The sequence below is a fragment of the Oncorhynchus tshawytscha genome, unplaced genomic scaffold (assembly GCF_018296145.1).
Source record: "Oncorhynchus tshawytscha isolate Ot180627B unplaced genomic scaffold, Otsh_v2.0 Un_contig_4783_pilon_pilon, whole genome shotgun sequence".
Classification (NCBI taxonomy): domain Eukaryota; kingdom Metazoa; phylum Chordata; class Actinopteri; order Salmoniformes; family Salmonidae; genus Oncorhynchus; species Oncorhynchus tshawytscha.
In genome coordinates, this window is record NW_024609377.1 from 54,704 (window position 1) to 71,932 (window position 17,229).

The 17,229-nt window shown below is 40.0% G+C and overlaps 1 protein-coding gene across 1 annotated transcript in view; it reads left to right on the forward strand.

The window, feature by feature from the left end:
• Window positions 1-5,709: 5,709 nt before the first annotated feature.
• Window positions 5,710-17,229, forward strand: part of LOC112240911 (sialoadhesin) — a 75,216-nt gene continuing 63,696 nt past the window's right edge. The window contains exons 1-8 of the mRNA XM_042315060.1: window positions 5,710-5,737; window positions 10,343-10,420; window positions 10,705-11,052; window positions 11,920-12,138; window positions 12,328-12,645; window positions 13,569-13,790; window positions 15,106-15,438; window positions 15,549-15,642. Coding sequence (XP_042170994.1) covers window positions 10,366-10,420; window positions 10,705-11,052; window positions 11,920-12,138; window positions 12,328-12,645; window positions 13,569-13,790; window positions 15,106-15,438; window positions 15,549-15,642 — 1,589 coding nt within the window. The 5' untranslated portion in view covers window positions 5,710-5,737; window positions 10,343-10,365. The remainder of the gene's footprint in view (window positions 5,738-10,342; window positions 10,421-10,704; window positions 11,053-11,919; window positions 12,139-12,327; window positions 12,646-13,568; window positions 13,791-15,105; window positions 15,439-15,548; window positions 15,643-17,229) is intronic.

Below are 17,229 nucleotides of genomic sequence, written 5' to 3' on the forward strand. Positions count from 1 at the left end.
GGCTATTCAAATGAGCTGTGTCTTTGGTGGTGGTTTGACATAAATATGTGCTATGTTTTCGCCGTAAAACATTTTAGAAATCTGACTTGCTGGCTAGATGAACAAGGTGTTTATCTTTCATTTGAGGTATTGGACTTGTTAATGTGTGGAGGTTAAATATTTCTAAGAATATTTTTGCATTCTGTGCACCACTGTTTCAGTTGAGGGGGGTGTACCCCTAGGGGGACGTGTACCCGTAACACGTTTTAACAACATAAATAGAACAGTAAACAAGCCTTTTTACGTCATACCCGTGGTATATTGTCTGATATACAGTATAGACTTCTGAAATGCTGTTTCAGCCAATCAGCATCCAGGGCCAAAACTACCCCGTTTGTAATTGTATTTAGTAATATATGCCATCTAGTAGACACTTTTATCCATATTCACACTGTCATTACAGTCATGATTGAATACATTTTTCGTATGGGAAGTCCCAGCAGGAATGGAACCCATGCGCCATGCTGTACCAACTGAGCCACAGGACGACTCGATTCACACTTAGAGTATGAGTTCTGATCTAGGGTCAGTTTTGACATTGAAACAATGATGAATAAGAAAAGGACCTTAACATTTTGAAAATATATTTTTAAGTTGAAAAATATTGTATTTCTGACCTAGGCAACCTTGAGTTCCAGTTATATGTTACAGTGTATTTGGAAAGTATTCATGCCCCTTGACTTTTTCCACATTTTGTGATGTTTCAAACTTATTCTCAAATTGAAATTGTTTTCTTTAATGATAAAGCAAAAAAGGGTTTTGGAAAATTTAGCAAATGTATAAATACAAAAAACTGCAATATCACATTTACATAAGTATTCAGACTCTTTAATCAGTACTTTGTCGAAGCACCTTTGGCAGCGATTACAGCCTTGAGTCTTCTTGGGTATGATGCACAAGTTTGGCACACCAGTATTTGGGGAGTTTCTCGCATTCTTATCTGCAGATCCTCTCAAGCTTGGTCACGCTGGATGGGGAGCGTCTCTGCACATATATTTTCAGGTCTCTCCAGAGATGTTCGATCAGGTTCATGTCCGGGCTCTGTCTGGGCCACTCAAGGACATTCAGAGATTTCTCCTGCCACTCCTGCGTTGTCTTGGCTGTGTGCTTAGGGTCCTTGTCCTATTGGAAGGTTGAACCTTCACCCCAGTCTGAGGTCCTGAGCTTTCTGGAGCTGTTTTTTTTATCAATGATCTCCGTTCATCTTCTCCGTTCATCATTCCCTCGATCCTGCCTAGTCTCCCAGTCCCTGCCGCTGAAAAACATCCCCACAGCATGATGCTGCCAATGCCATGCTTCACCTTTAGGATGGTGCCAGGTTTCCTCCAGATGTGATGCTTGGCATTCAGGCCAAAGAGTTCAATCTTGGTTTCATCAGACCAGATAATCTTGTTTCTCATGGTCTGAGAGTCTTTTGGTGCCTTTTGGCAAACTCCAAGCAGGCTTTCATGTGTCGTTTACTGAGGAGTGGCTTCAGTCTGGCCACTCTATCATAAATGCATGATTGGTGGAGTGCTGCAGAGATGGCTGTCCTTCTGGAAGGCTCTCCCATCTCCAAAGAGGAACTCTGGAGCTTTGTCAGAGTGACCATCGGGTTCTTGGTCACCTCGCTGACCAAGGCTCTTCTCCCCCGATTGATCAGTTTGGCCAGACAGCCAGCTATAGGAGGAGTCTCGGTGGTTCCAAACTTCTTCTATTTAAGAATGATGGAGGCCACTGTGTTCTTGGTCCTTCAAAAATACAGAAACGTTTTGGTACCCTTCCCCAGATCTGTGCCTCAGCACAATTCTGTCTCTGAATCTAGAGACAATTCCTTCGACCTCATGATTTTTGCTCTGACATGCACTGTCAACTGTGGGACCGTATCGATAGGTGTGGGCCTTTCCAAATCATGTCCAATCAATTAAATTGACCACAGATGGACTCCAATCAAGTTTTAGAAGCATCTAAAGGATGATTAGTAGAAACTGGATGTAGCTGAGTTCAATTTTGAGTCTCAAAGCAAAAGGTCTGAATACTTATCTAAATAATATTTTTTAAATAAATTTGCAGACCTTTCTAAAAACTTGTTTTTGTTTTGTCATTATGGGAATAGTGGTATAATTTTACATATCTATTTTAGAATAAGGGTGTAACGTAACAAAATTTGAAAAAGGTCAAGGGGTCTGAATACTTTCCCAATGCATTGTATATAATTATATATATATTTTATGTGATGTTTCTGAAACAATCATCAAACTTGGGAGACTTTTACCTCAACGTCCAGGAAAGAGTTCTGCTTGATGAACGTTTCTTAATGCTTTTAAGAATTTTTTAAAGAATAAACTTCACTGTCATTGTTTTACCTTGTTATAACAATATCTTCAGTGGAGAGAAAGTGGAATGCTTTCATTTGGAGAGCAATAGTGGTTTATTCATCTTCATCATCTTCATCATCATGTCTGTACAAAATATATACAGACACTTTCAGAAGGAGCGATGTCCAGCTCCTAGACACACAACCAGTTACATTAAATATTATTAATTGTCATTTTTAAAACACACAGACACAATATGACATAACATGGATGTTTGGAGTGTGGAGGGTAATTCAGTCAGCGATGGCATTCCATTCCAGAACACTGAGAGATGGAACTTTCTGGAATGTTCGATGATTGATAATAATACATCTCACAGTTAATAGAATAACAGAAGCAGGTCCTTAAAGTAACTGTCCAATGAAACTCTCACTTTCACTCTCACTGATATTAAAACGTGTTATGGCTAGGCGTTCCCCTAGGGGAACTCCCTCCCATTCAGCTGAAAAGGTGGCGCGGGAAATTCGAAAATATTTTTTAGAAATATTTAACTTTCACACATTAACAAGTCCAATATAGCATATGAAAGATAAACATCTTGTTAATCTACCCATCATGTCCAATTTTTTTAATGTTTTACAGCGAAAACACAACATATATTTATGTTAGACCGTCACCAAATCAAAAATAAAACAAAGCCATTTTTGCAGCCAAAGATAGAGTCACAAAAGCAGAATTAGAGATAAAATGAATCACTAACCTTTGATAATCTTCATCAGATGACACTCATATAACATCATGTTACACAATACATTTATGTTTTGTTTGATAATATGCATATTTATATCCACAAGTCTCGGTTTACATTGACGCCATGTTGAGAAATGCCTCCAAAAAATAGTAATTATAGATAGCTTTGCCAGATAACAGAAATACTCATCATAAACTTTGACAAAAGATACATGTTTTACATATAATTAAAGATACACTGGTTCTTAATGCAACCGCTGTGTCAGATTTTTAAAAACGTTACGAAAAAAGTCTAACATGCAATAAAATGGCGCTAAGACGTAAATATATTTCTCCGCCATGTTGCAGTCAACAGAAATACGAAATTACATCATAAATATTTCCTTACCTTTGATGATCTTTCATCAGAATGCAGTGCAAGGAGTCCTAGTTCCACAATAAATCGTTGTTTTGTTCCATAACGTCCATTACTAGTGTCCAATTAGCTGCATTTGCTACCACTTTCAGCTCACGTGCCCAAAAGCTGACGCTGGTCCAGGCGAACTCAGACGAAAACTTCAAAAATATATATTCCAGGTCGAATAAACTGGTCAAACTAAGTAGAGAATCAATCTTCAGGATGTTATTTTCATATATATCCAATAACGTTCCAACCGGAGAATACGTTTTCATTTGCAGTGGAATGGAACGAAGATGATATCAACAGACAAATGCGCAACAGGGAAATTGCATTCTGCCAGGACAGTGACTCATTCCCCTCCCATTCGGTCAAAGTTCACACCAGAGGCTCCATTTCACGTTCTACTGAAGGAGAACATCTAGTGGAAGGCGTAGCAAGTGCTAACAGATCCATATCTTGTTTGGAAGTGAATAAGCGATGACTTCAAATTAGTTTTGTTTTGGAAGACTGTTTGGAAGATTGCCTGCCCTATGAGTTCTGTTATACTCACAGACATAATTCAAACAGTTTTAGAAACTTTGGAGTGTTTTCTATCCAATAGTAACTATATATATATATGCATATATTATATATATATATATATATATATATATATATATATATATATATATATACATAGTCTAATGTAGCCTGTTATCCATATATAGTTTATTGTAGCCTGTTGTCAAAATATAGTCTAATGTAGCATGTTATCCATGTAGAGTAAAAAAAAAAGTTTTACTTTTACCCAGCAATTTCATGCCATCCAATTGGTCCAATCTTGTCTCATCACTGCAACTCCCGTACGGACTCAGGAGAGGTGAAGGTCAAGAGCCACGCGTCCTCCGTAACACAACCCAACCAAGCCACACTGCCCACTGAACCTGGAAGCCAGCCACACCAGTGTGTCGGAGGAAACACCGTGTCACACACAGCCCGCCACAGGAGTCCTTAGAGCGTGATGGAACAAGGACATCCATGCCGACTAAACACTCCCCTAAACTGGAAGACGCTTGGCCAATTACCCGCCGCCCACTGGGTCTCCCGGTCGCAGCCGGCTGCAACAGAGTCTGGACTCAAACCAGGATCTCTAGTGGCACAGCTAGTAACTGCAATTCAGTGCCTTAGACCACTGCACCACTCGGGAGGCCCAGACCAAGTTTCTCCTGATGTGTTTAATGATGATTTACTTTGTATTGCTGTCAGACATTATTCCATATTTTATATTACATAATACCATATTGTTCAGTGTCATGATATTGCTTGTTTTATTCTTTTAGAAATCATTATTACATATTTAGATACATTAAAGATTTTTACCTTTACAGTTTTTACAGTGTGGTTCAGTGTCAATACAGGATAAATATCAGCATCATGTTGTAAATAATTGTTTAAAAATTGACAATAAATACATGAATGAACTATTAATACATTGATTCATGACTATTTCCAATTTGATGTTATTTCTGCCTATTGGACACATGATGGTGCCATTGAACCACATAGCCAATGAGTGGCTCGGCTGTAGGCTCGTCAGACCTGCTACATTACTGTCAGGAGATCAACTGTCATTGATCAACACCCAGCACTGTTCACACACACACACACACACACAGAGAGAGAGGCAGTGTTAAAATCATGTAAAAAGACAATCTGTCTGTATCCTCTCAGCATGTGGGGGAGCTGAGTGTACAATTTACTTAGTGTTTTATTATGTCAATCAGTTGTATTCATTCATAATAAAATACAGTTTTATCAAATCAGATGTAGTGTCATTATTAATGTAATGTCATTATTCAGAAAGGCTATGGATACTGGTGTTATAAAAACCAAAAACAGTTTTACCAACATGTTTGGGGAATGAACAGCACCCCCACCAGAACTAGTGTTTCTCAAACCTCTCAGGAGGGACCCATCTATCCACTCTCCATATTGTAGCCACCAATGAAGAAATACAAGTAGCCTATGACATATCAGACAGACATTTCTTGTAAAGTCCCTCTCTCTCCTCATGAAGATGTTCACACATTTCTTAAAGCCCTTCACTGACGTGTTGGTTGCCAGGAAGCGGCATCATGAAGACAGGAAGCCAGCTCTGCATCACCTTTCAGCCCCTCAGTACATCTAGTTGCTGTCAACCACAGAACTCACACCATTCTGTTTCATTCTCTGCTTGGACAGTAAGCTCACCTCCCCTCTCTCTCCTCACGCTGTAAGTACGCTTGATGATGTCTATCTTTTCATTATTACTTGTTTCTAGTCATCAAACTTCTGCCAGGCATAACAATGTTTTATACTGCTGTTTTGTTTGTCTGTTAGCCTAGACATACACAATGTAGACCAACATACAGTCTGTTTCTCTGTTAACCTAGACATACATAATGTAGACCTACATACAGTCTGTTTCTCTGTTAACATAGACATACATAATGTAGACCAACACACAGTCTGTTTCTCTGTTAACCTAGACATACATAATGTAGACCTACATACAGTCTGTTTCTCTGTTAACCTAGACATACATAATGTAGACCTACATACAGTCTGTTTCTCTGTTAACCTAGACATACATAATGTAGACCTACATACAGTCTGTTTCTCTGTTAACCTAGACATACATAATGTAGACCAACATACAGTTTGTTTCTCTGTTAACCTAGACATACATAATGTAGACCTACATACAGTTTGTTTGTCTGTTAGCCTAGACATTCATAATGTAGACCTACGTACAGTCTGTTAGCCTAGACATGTGTAATGTAGACCTACATACAGTTTGTGTGTCTGTTAGCCTAGACATACATAATGTAGACCTACATACAGTTTGTTTGTCTGTTAGCCTAGACATACACAATGTAGACCAACATACAGTTTGTTTCTCTGTTAACCTAAACATACATAATGTAGACCTACATACAGTTTGTTTGTCTGTTAGCCTAGACATGCATAATGTAGACCTACATACAGTTTGTTTGTCTGTTAGCCTAGACATAGCCTAGACATACATAATGTAGACCTACATAATGTAGACCTACATACAGTTTGTTTGCCTGTTAGCCTAGACATACATAATGTAGACCTACATACAGTTTGTTTGTCTGTTAGCCTAGACATACATAATGTAGACCTACATACAGTTTGTTTGTCTGTTAACCTAGACATACATAATGTAGACCTACATACAGTTTGTTTGTCTGCTAGCCTAGACATACATAATGTAGACCTACATACAGTTTGTTTGTCTGTTAGCCTAGACATAAATAATGTAGACCAACATACAGTTTGTTTCTCTGTTAGCCTAGACATGCATAATGTAGACCTACATACAGTTTGTTTGTCTGTTAGCCTAGACATGTGTAATGTAGACCTACATACAGTTTGTTTGCCTGTTAACCTCGACAGACATAATGTAGAAAATGTGAGTATGAATTATGCTTTGCAGGTGAATCTATGCGTAAGATATCTGGATGGTGTTTCATGAATTTTTGGTTAATATTTTACATGCATTTTAAGTGCAGAAAAACACTGTAATATGTGACAGCACGGGCAGCGCGTCTTCGGTGAGTTTAATGACGTGGTTACAAATATAAGACTTGTTCATGCTATTTTGAGGCCTCTGAGAGCAATAGATTGTTGGGGAGACTTTTTTGTTTAGAGTGAAAGTAAGAGTGATTGAGTGGATACTTCATAAGAGCTTTAGGAGTAGTATGAACATGAGACAGTGATGGTGGGTTGTGTTTAGGAGTAGTATGAACATGAGACAGTGATGGTGGGTTGTGTTTAGGAGTAGTATTAACATGAGACACAGTGATGGTGGGTTGTGTTTAGGAGTAGTATTAACATGAGACACAGTGAATGTGGGTTGTGTTTAGGAGTAGTATTAACATGAGACACAGTGATGGTGGGTTGTGTTTAGGAGTAGTATTAACATGAGACACAGTGATGGTGGGTTGTATTTAGGAGTAGTATTAACATGAGACACAGTGATGGTGGGTTGTGTTTAGGAGTAGTATTAACATGAGACACAGTGATGGTGGGTTGTGTTTAGAGACACAGTAGTATTAACATGAGACACAGTGATGGTGGGTTGTGTTTAGGAGTAGTATTAACATGAGACACAGTGATGGTGGGTTGTGTTTAGGAGTAGTATTAACATGAGACACAGTGATGGTGGGTTGTGTTTAGGAGTAGTATTAACATGAGACACAGTGATGGTGGGTTGTGTTTAGGAGTAGTATTAACATGAGACACAGTGATGGTGGGTTGTGTTTAGGAGTAGTATTAACATGAGACACAGTGATGGTGGGTTGTATTTAGGAGTAGTATTAACATGAGACACAGTGATGGTGGGTTGTGTTTAGGAGTAGTATGAACATGAGACAGTGATGGTGGGTTGTGTTTAGGAGTAGTATTAACATGAGACAGTGATGGTGGGTTGTGTTTAGGAGTAGTATCAACAAGAGACACAGTGATGGTGGGTTGTGTTTAGGAGTAGTATTAACATGAGACACAGTGATGGTGGACTGTGTTTAGGAGTAGTATTAACATGAGACACAGTGATGGTGGGTTGTGTTTAGGAGTAGTATGAACATGAGACAGTGATGGTGGGTTGTGTTTAGGAGTAGTATTAACATGAGACACAGTGATGGTGGGTTGTGTTTAGGAGTAGTATTAACATGAGACACAGTGATGGTGGGTTGTGTTTAGGAGTAGTATTAACATGAGACAGTGATGGTGGGTTGTGTTTAGGAGTAGTATGAACATGAGACAGTGATGGTGGGTTGTGTTTAGGAGTAGTATTAACATGAGACACAGTGATGGTGGGTTGTGTTTAGGAGTAGTATTAACATGAGACAGTGATGGTGGGTTGTGTTTAGGAGTAGTATTAACATGAGACACAGTGATGGTGGGTTGTGTTTAGGAGTAGTATTAACATGAGACACAGTGATGGTGGGTTGTGTTTAGGAGTAGTATTAACATGAGACACAGTGATGGTGGTTGTGTTTAGGAGTAGTATTAACATGAGACACAGGGATGGTGGGTTGTGTTTAGGAGTAGTATTAACATGAGACACCGTGATGGTGGGTTGTGTTTAGGAGTAGTATTCACATGAGACACCGTGAGAAACAGAGACCTCCTGAATCATATCAGAAATCTATATATGCACATTAGACTATACAGAACATGTTCCTCTGTAACTCAGTTGGTAGAACATGGCACCTGCAACGTTATGGGTTTGGTTACCAGGACCACCCATATGTAAAATATATGCACACAGGACTGTATATTGATTTAGATTGTTGAGTCGACTAAACTGCATAATTTATGGACAGCAGCCTACAATACATGACACAGTCAATACAGCAGGCTATGGTGATGTTTATTGGATTATCTGCTAGCTAAAGCTACTAAAGGTACTGTACAAAAGAGGAGGCTGGTGGGCGGAGATATAGGAGGATGGACTCATTGTAATGGCTGGAATGAATGGAACACTATCCATTAATTTTAGTCCTTTTACTGCCAAAGGAATGAGGACATAATATGAGGACTGGAGGCTGTAGTAATGTTGAGATGCCAGTAGGAGGAGCTCTAGTCTAGAACACTGGAACCTTCAGTAGCACTATGATGCAGCTGATGAGGAGTGATGGGAATGGGTCATATTTAGCCTCTTTATAAAATCTAGGCCCACTCCTCAAATATACAAATGCAACTATTTTCTGACATGTTGTTTATGCACGTTAATGTCTTAACATCCTGACTAGGCTACTTTTGAAATGTGTCAACCACAGAACTCACACTTACAGTAGGATACTTCTTATTTATCTGCACTGCCAGTAAGTGTTGTTGGTTCAGATGAACTGACTCAGCATCACCTTCCTGTTAACCAGGGTTGGGAGAAGTGTTGACATCTATACTGTGTAGGATGTGTGTTTGAACTTTTCTACGTCCATAACAGCCAGCTCTCTAGACTTTGATGCAGACTCAATGGGCCTTATGTACCTTCCCCTACAGATAGTGTCTGTACTTGTGTGTGTGTGTGTGTGTGTGTGTGTGTGTGTGTGTGTGTGTGTGTGTGTGTGTGTGTGTGTGTGTGTGTGTGTGTGTGTGTGTGTGTGTGTGTGTGTGTGTGTGTGTGAGACAGTTGCTGTTTAGCCTCACAGCTTGGGGATAGGAGCTATCATTGAATCTGATGGTCAGTCTTCTAGGACCAGACTGATAGAGAGTCGTGTTGACATCTATACTGTGGAAGGGACAAAAGCACAAGTCATGTACTCAAGGGTCTCAGACATGGAGTGCTGATCTAGGATCAGGTCGTCCTGGTCCATATAATTATGATCTAAATGGGAAACTAATCCTAGATCCTACTCTGGGACACTTTGTGAATACGAACACTATCATATAATGATGATATAAAAGGTATGTGTGACTTATTGTTTATCCTCACAGCTTGGGGATAGGAGTTATCATTCAAGCTAGTGGTAACTGCCTTGCTCAAAATGGCAGAGGTCTCCACCTTGCCAGGTCTGGGATTTGAACCAGTAATGTTTCAGTTACTAGCCCAACGTTCTTAACCGCTATGCTACCTGCTGATACCGCTGACACATATTACACATATTACCAAACTATTATGAAGAATGTTATTTACACACCATCCTCTCAAGGCTGTGATGATGATGTGTTGTTATATCTGCATCCCAAATGACACCATATTCCCTATAGTGTGCACTACTTTTGACTAGAGCCCTACCTGCTGCCCCTGATGGTTTGTATGTAGTTTTCACCAGCTACAGAGTGAGTTGTTGTTTATGTGTCTAAGACTGCAGGGTGGGAGATGCAACAATGGCCTTGAGAACAGCAGGAAGTGTGTTGGTGGTCTTTCTCTGGTCTGTAGCAGGTATGGTCTCATTCTTATCTTTTAGTTGCTCTGTTTATCAATCTACAGACATTTCTAAAAGGATAAGAAACATAATGTTATTATGGTGTGTTCTGTTAGGCGTCTCCACTTCACTTTAAATAGTTATCTTTCACACCTCACTGAGTGATGCTTATCTGTGGTTTCCATTCACACTCAAATCAGGAACTATGGCAACAAAGTGTGGACAAACCCTACCTTCAGTGTGAGCCAATATACCTTGTCTTCATTCTGATACCACTGTGTTGTGTGACTGTGTGTTTCAGTGGTACTTGGTCAGTATGGCTGGAGTGTGACTTACACCACTCAGAGAATCTGTACCTTGAAGGGGTCAACAGTGGATCTGACCTGCTCTTACACACATCCCAGTGGTTATACAGTCACAACAACCTTCTGGTTCACTAAAATGGAGGCTGGTAAAGAACCTAAAGATCTAGGTCAGGACCCAGAGTATGCAGGTCGTCTGGAGTATCATGGAGATAAGAAGAAAGACTGTACCCTGAAAATCACAGACCTGAGAGAGAGAGACTCAGCTACGTACAAGTTCAGATTACTAACAGATCAGACCAGAGGGAAATATTATGGAGATCCTGGAGTCACTCTGTCTGTAACAGGTACAGTAACATTCTATATACTGGTGACCCTGGAGTCACTCTGTCTGTTACAGGTACAGTAACATTCTATATACTGGTGACCCTGGAGTCACTCTGTCTGTCACAGGTACAGTTACATTCTATATACTGGTGACCCTGGAGTCACTCTGTCTGTTACAGGTACAGTAACATTCTATATACTGGTGACCCTGGAGTCACTCTGTCTGTTACAGGTACAGTTACATTCTATATACTGGTGACCCTGGAGTCACTCTGTCTGTTACAGGTACAGTAACATTCTATATACTGGTGACCCTGGAGTCACTCTGTCTGTCACAGGTACAGTTACATTCTATATACTGGTGACCCTGGAGTCACTCTGTCTGTTACAGGTACAGTAACATTCTATATACTGGTGACCCTGGAGTCACTCTGTCTGTTACAGGTACAGTTACATTCTATATACTGGACCCTGTCACTCTGTCTGTCACAGGTACAGTAACATTCTATATACTGGTGACCCTGGAGTCACTCTGTCTGTTACAGGTACAGTAACATTCTATATACTGGTGACCCTGGAGTCACTCTGTCTGTCACAGGTACAGTAACATTCTATATACTGGTGACCCTGGAGTCACTCTGTCTGTTACAGGTACAGTAACATTCTATATACTGGTGACCCTGGAGTCACTCTGTCTGTAACAGGTACAGTAACATGCTTTATACTGCTTGTCTGTTCAATTAATATCTACTGTCCATTTAGGTCTAGAAATTGGATTTGCATATATGAAATAGATTTAAGAATGAAATGAGTTTGAGAATGTCTTGCATCATGTGATTAAACAAGACAATAAGTGATTCAGGGTTTAATGCTGTGATCTACTCCAGCTCTGCAGGTGAAGGTGACTTCTAAAACCTGGCCAAATTGGGTGACACTGACCTGTATCACCACCTGTACTCTGACTGACAACCCCACCTACATCTGGTACAAGAACGGACACAAAGTAAAGGAGGACACCTCCAGCCTGTACTCAAACTACTTTAGTGATACAGACAGTTACTCCTGTGCTGTAAAAGGCCACGAGGATCTCCACTCTCCTGCAGTGTGTGAGTATGGATTTAACTCAGTTTTTAGTATAACTTTTCAAGTAGAACTTTCTGTCTGCTGAACAGTCCTCACAGTTATCTAACCAAACTGCAACACAATACCAGATGGCATAACTATTCTGGATTACTGCAGCTCATGATTCTACTGTGTAAATGTATAAGAAATGCCCTCTTGTCATTATATTTCAGGTGTTCAGGGTCAGAGATGCACCAGAGTGACTTACACCAAGAGGAGAATCTGTGTCTTGAAGGGGTCAACAGTGGACATATCCTGTACTGTTGGTTATTATTTCACCACATCATCATTCTGGTTTAGAAGTGATAGGTTGATCCATAAGGACATAACCAGAGACCCCAAGTATTTAGGACGAGCCTTGGAGAGAGGTCCCTTCACCCTGAGAATCTCAGATCTGAGAGAGGAGGACTCAGCTGAGTATCACTTCACTTATAAACAAAGGAACTTTGAATGGGGTCATAGTTTCCCTGGAACCAGTCTGACTGTGACAGGTAATACTGCACTTACAGAACAATATGATGTACTGGAAATACTACACTTACAGAACATTATGATATACTGGTAATACTATACTTACAGAACCTTATGATATACTGGTAATACTACACTTACAGAACATTACGATATACTGGTAATACTACACTTACAGAACATTATGATATACTGGTAATACTACACTTACAGAACATTATCATATACTGGTAATACTATACTTACAGAACATTATGATATACTGGTAATACTACACTTACAGAACATTATGATATACTGGTAATACTACACTTACAGAACATTATGATATACTGGTAATACTACACTTACAGAACATTATGATATACTGGTAATACTACACTTACAGAACATTACGATATACTGGTAATACTACACTTACAGAACATTATGATATACTGGTAATACTACACTTACAGAACATTATGATATACTGGTAATACTACACTTACAGAACATTATGATATACTGGTAATACTACACTTACAGAACATTATGATATACTGGTAATACTACACTTACAGAACATTATGATATACTGGTAATACTACACTTACAGAACATTATGATATACTGGTAATACTACACTTACAGAACATTATGATATACTGGTAATACTACACTTACAGAACATTATGATATACTGGTAATACTACACTTACAGAACATTATGATATACTGGTAATACTATACTTACAGAACATTGTGATATACTGGTAATACTACACTTACAGAACATTATGATATACTGGCAATACTACACTTACAGAACATTATGATATACTGGTAATACTACACTTACAGAACATTATGATATACTGTAATACTTTATCAGAACTATGATATTGTAGTAGGTGGAAATGATGAGGGTTGTTCTTTTATGTTTTATTCTCTCTTCATTCAGACCTGCAGGTGAAGGTGACTCCTGCTGCAGAGGGACAGAAGACACTGACCTGTAGCACCACCTGTACTCTGACTGACAACCCCACCTACATCTGGTACAAGAACGGACAACATCTAGATGAGAGCACCTCCCCCCAGTACAAATACTCAGTCTCCAATGACTATGAAGACAGTTACTCCTGTGCTGTAAAAGGCCATGAGAATCTCCACTCTCCTGCAGTTTGTGAGTGTTTATTTATTAATAAGGGACAGATTGAAATTTACTGGGGGATGGGACAGGACTGGTCTTCAAAGTTTAAAATATTTTCACATGACCCTCCCCTTGTACTGTAAAATAAATTGAACACCCTCCCCCTCGTAGAATTAACTCAAAATAATGTTTACGACCACAAATAAGAATAATTGTAGCGACCTTCATTTATAAACGTGAATACCGACTTTACCACTTCAGCCTGCTTTTGTGGCCTGATCGATGCCACGCAGGGCTACGGGCCAGAAGTTTGAGGGTTCCCGACCACCACAGACAAGCTCACTCTGCCTGTTCTATTACACTGCGATCATATACAAAATATATGCAACACATTTTCCACCAACAGGTTTCTGTGCCAATGCAGCACACAACCAATAAACAAAGCATACCGACTTCGGGCACTTCAATGTCATGGTTTGTGTTTTCAACACCACAATAAATAGACCATGTAAATCTGGACAAACAGAGAATACATCCCTCCCTACCTTGTAGTCTTACCCAGTATTGAAGGCTTGACAATCTCTGAATGTCATTCAACTTTTTGGTGTTTGTAACTAATGTCTCTTTCCGTTCATCAAATGGCTGCTGCTCGGTTTGGATTGATTGGCTGATTGATTTTATTTGTCAGTTAAAGAAATACATATATAAACAATATTATTTTAAGTGAACAGGATTGTTGTTTTAAAGGTTTGCACAATAAAGTTGGGGACTTATATCCATTGTGGTCCCTATGTTTTACATAAATACATATACAATTATACTGAACAAAAATATAAAGGCAACGTGCAACAATTTCAACCATATTACTGAGTTACAGTTCATATAAGGTAATCAGTCAGTTGAAATACTGTATATTCATTAGGTCCTAATCTATGGATTTCACATGACTGGGCAGGGTCACAACCATGGGTGGGCTTGGGAGGGCATAGGCCCACCCACTGGGGAGCCAGGCCCAGCCAATCAGACTGAGGTTTTCCCAACAAAAGGGCTTTATCACAGACAGAATTACTCCTCGGTTTCATCAGCTGTCTGGGTGGCTGTTCTCAGATGATCCTGCAGGTGAAGAAGCCAGATGTGGAAATCCTGGACTGAATGTTAAAAAAAACACACAATCCTCCCCAAAACAAAAATAAATAGATCCCTAATACATCACTGTAAAACTGTATACAATGTATATCAGTGTTGGTTTCATTTTATAATTTGAGAACTGTTAGCATTTCTAGATAGAACTGAGAATAGAACTGAGAATACAATCTAGTTGACCTCTTGTTATGTCACTGTGTTTCAGGTGTTCAGGGTCAGAGATGCTACAGAGTAAATTACACCAAGAGGAGAATCTGTGTCTTGAAGGGGTCAACAGTGGACATATCCTGTACTTATGTTGGTTATTATTACATCACATCATCATTCTGGTTTAGAAGTGATAAGTTGACCCCTGAAGACCTAACCACAGACCCAGGGTATGCAGGTCGTGTGGAGTACACTGGAACATACGGAGTTCCCTTCACCCTGAGAATCACAGATCTGAGAGAGGAGGACTCAGCTGAGTATCGCTTCACTTTTAAAGCAAACAACTTTGACTGGGGTCATAGTTTCCCAGGAACAACTCTGTCTGTCACAGGTAATACTACACTGTATGATACAACTGTAAATCATAATGAATTACAGGATAAATATATGAACCATCCTGTTAACACAGAGGTGTATGTGGTTTTATACATATTGTTTCAGGTCTGCAGGTGAAGGTGACTCCTGCTGCAGAGGGACAGAAGACACTGACCTGTATCACCACCTGTACTCTGACTGACAACCCCACCTACATCTGGTACAAGAACGGACAGAATGTACAAGGTGTCTCCTCCCCCATGTACTCCATCAGCAGTGAGGATGCAGACATCTACTTCTGTACTGTAAAAGGACATGAGGATCTCAGCTCTCCTACAGTGTGTGAGTACATTACAATAGTACAGAATTCTACTTAGCAAGTATCATGTATTCAGGTTAAAGAGACCTCTTACTTTATCAATCATTTTAGAACAAAAATATATTTTTTTACTAATTGCTAATATTACTTTGACAAAACATTTGTTATTTTACATCAGATAAACCAAAGGTCACCTCAGTATCAGTCAGTCCCTCTGGTGAAATAGTGGAGGGCAGTTCAGTGACTCTGACCTGCAGCAGTGATGCCAACCCACCTGTGGACAAATACACCTGGGACAAGAAGAACGTAACCTCACCAAAAGCATCAGGACAGAGTTACAGCATCACTAACATCAGCTCTGAGGACAGAGGAGAATATTACTGTGAGGCCCAGAATGGAAGAGGATCTATGAACTCTACAGCTCTGATGATCATTGTAGCAGGTAAAGTTACATCTTCAATACTTCAATACAAAATGATGTTCAATAAGAAATGATGTTTCAAGGATCTTCTTCTAGTTTGCCTCATTACACTTTGGTTTATAACTATACATAGGCTTCTATATACAAGTATTACATTAATGTCCTGTTTTGCTGTATATTCACTTTCACTTCATAATAACATGTACTCATATCATCTATATTATCTTTTAGGGAAACAAACCTCAGTTGTGACTGCAGCTGTAGGAATCATAGTGGTTGTTCTGGTTCTCATCCTCTGTTTCTCTGGATTCATGTGGTTCAGGTGAGTGAAAATTGTCACGATCGTCGTATTGAGTCGACCAAAGCGCAGCGTGCTGTGAATGCATACTTTACTGAAAGGACGAAAAAACACGAAGTACACTAAACAAAACAAACAAACTAACAAGACGAACGTGACCGCTATGGAAACACTGTGCTTACATGAAACATCACATTGACAATAACCCACGAACCACAATACAACACAGGCTACCTAAATATGGTTCCCAATCAGAGACAACAACAAACACCTGCCACTGATTGAGAACCATATCAGGCCAAAACACATAGAAATAGACAAACTAGACATGCAACATAGAATGCCCACTCCTATCACACCCTGACCAAACAAAACATAGAAACAAACAACGCAAATCATGGTCAGAGTGTGACAGTACCCCTCCCCTAAGATGCGGACTCCGGCCGCAAAACCTAAACCTATAGGGGAGGGTCTGGGTGGGCATCTGACCGCGGTGGCGGCTCTGGCGCGGGACGTGGACCCCACTCTACCATAGTCATTTCCCTCTTCAAGGGCCTCTTTAAAGTGACGACCCTCGCCTCCGACCTTGGGCCTAAGACCCTAATTAAAGACCCCACTGGACTAAGGAGCGCCTCTGGGCTGAGGGGCAGCTCCGGACTGAGGGGCAGCACCGGACTGAGGGGTAGCTCCAGACTGAGGGGCAGCTCCGGACTAAGGGGCAGCTCTGGCAGCTCCTGGCTGGCTGACGGCTCTGGCAGCTCCTGGCTGG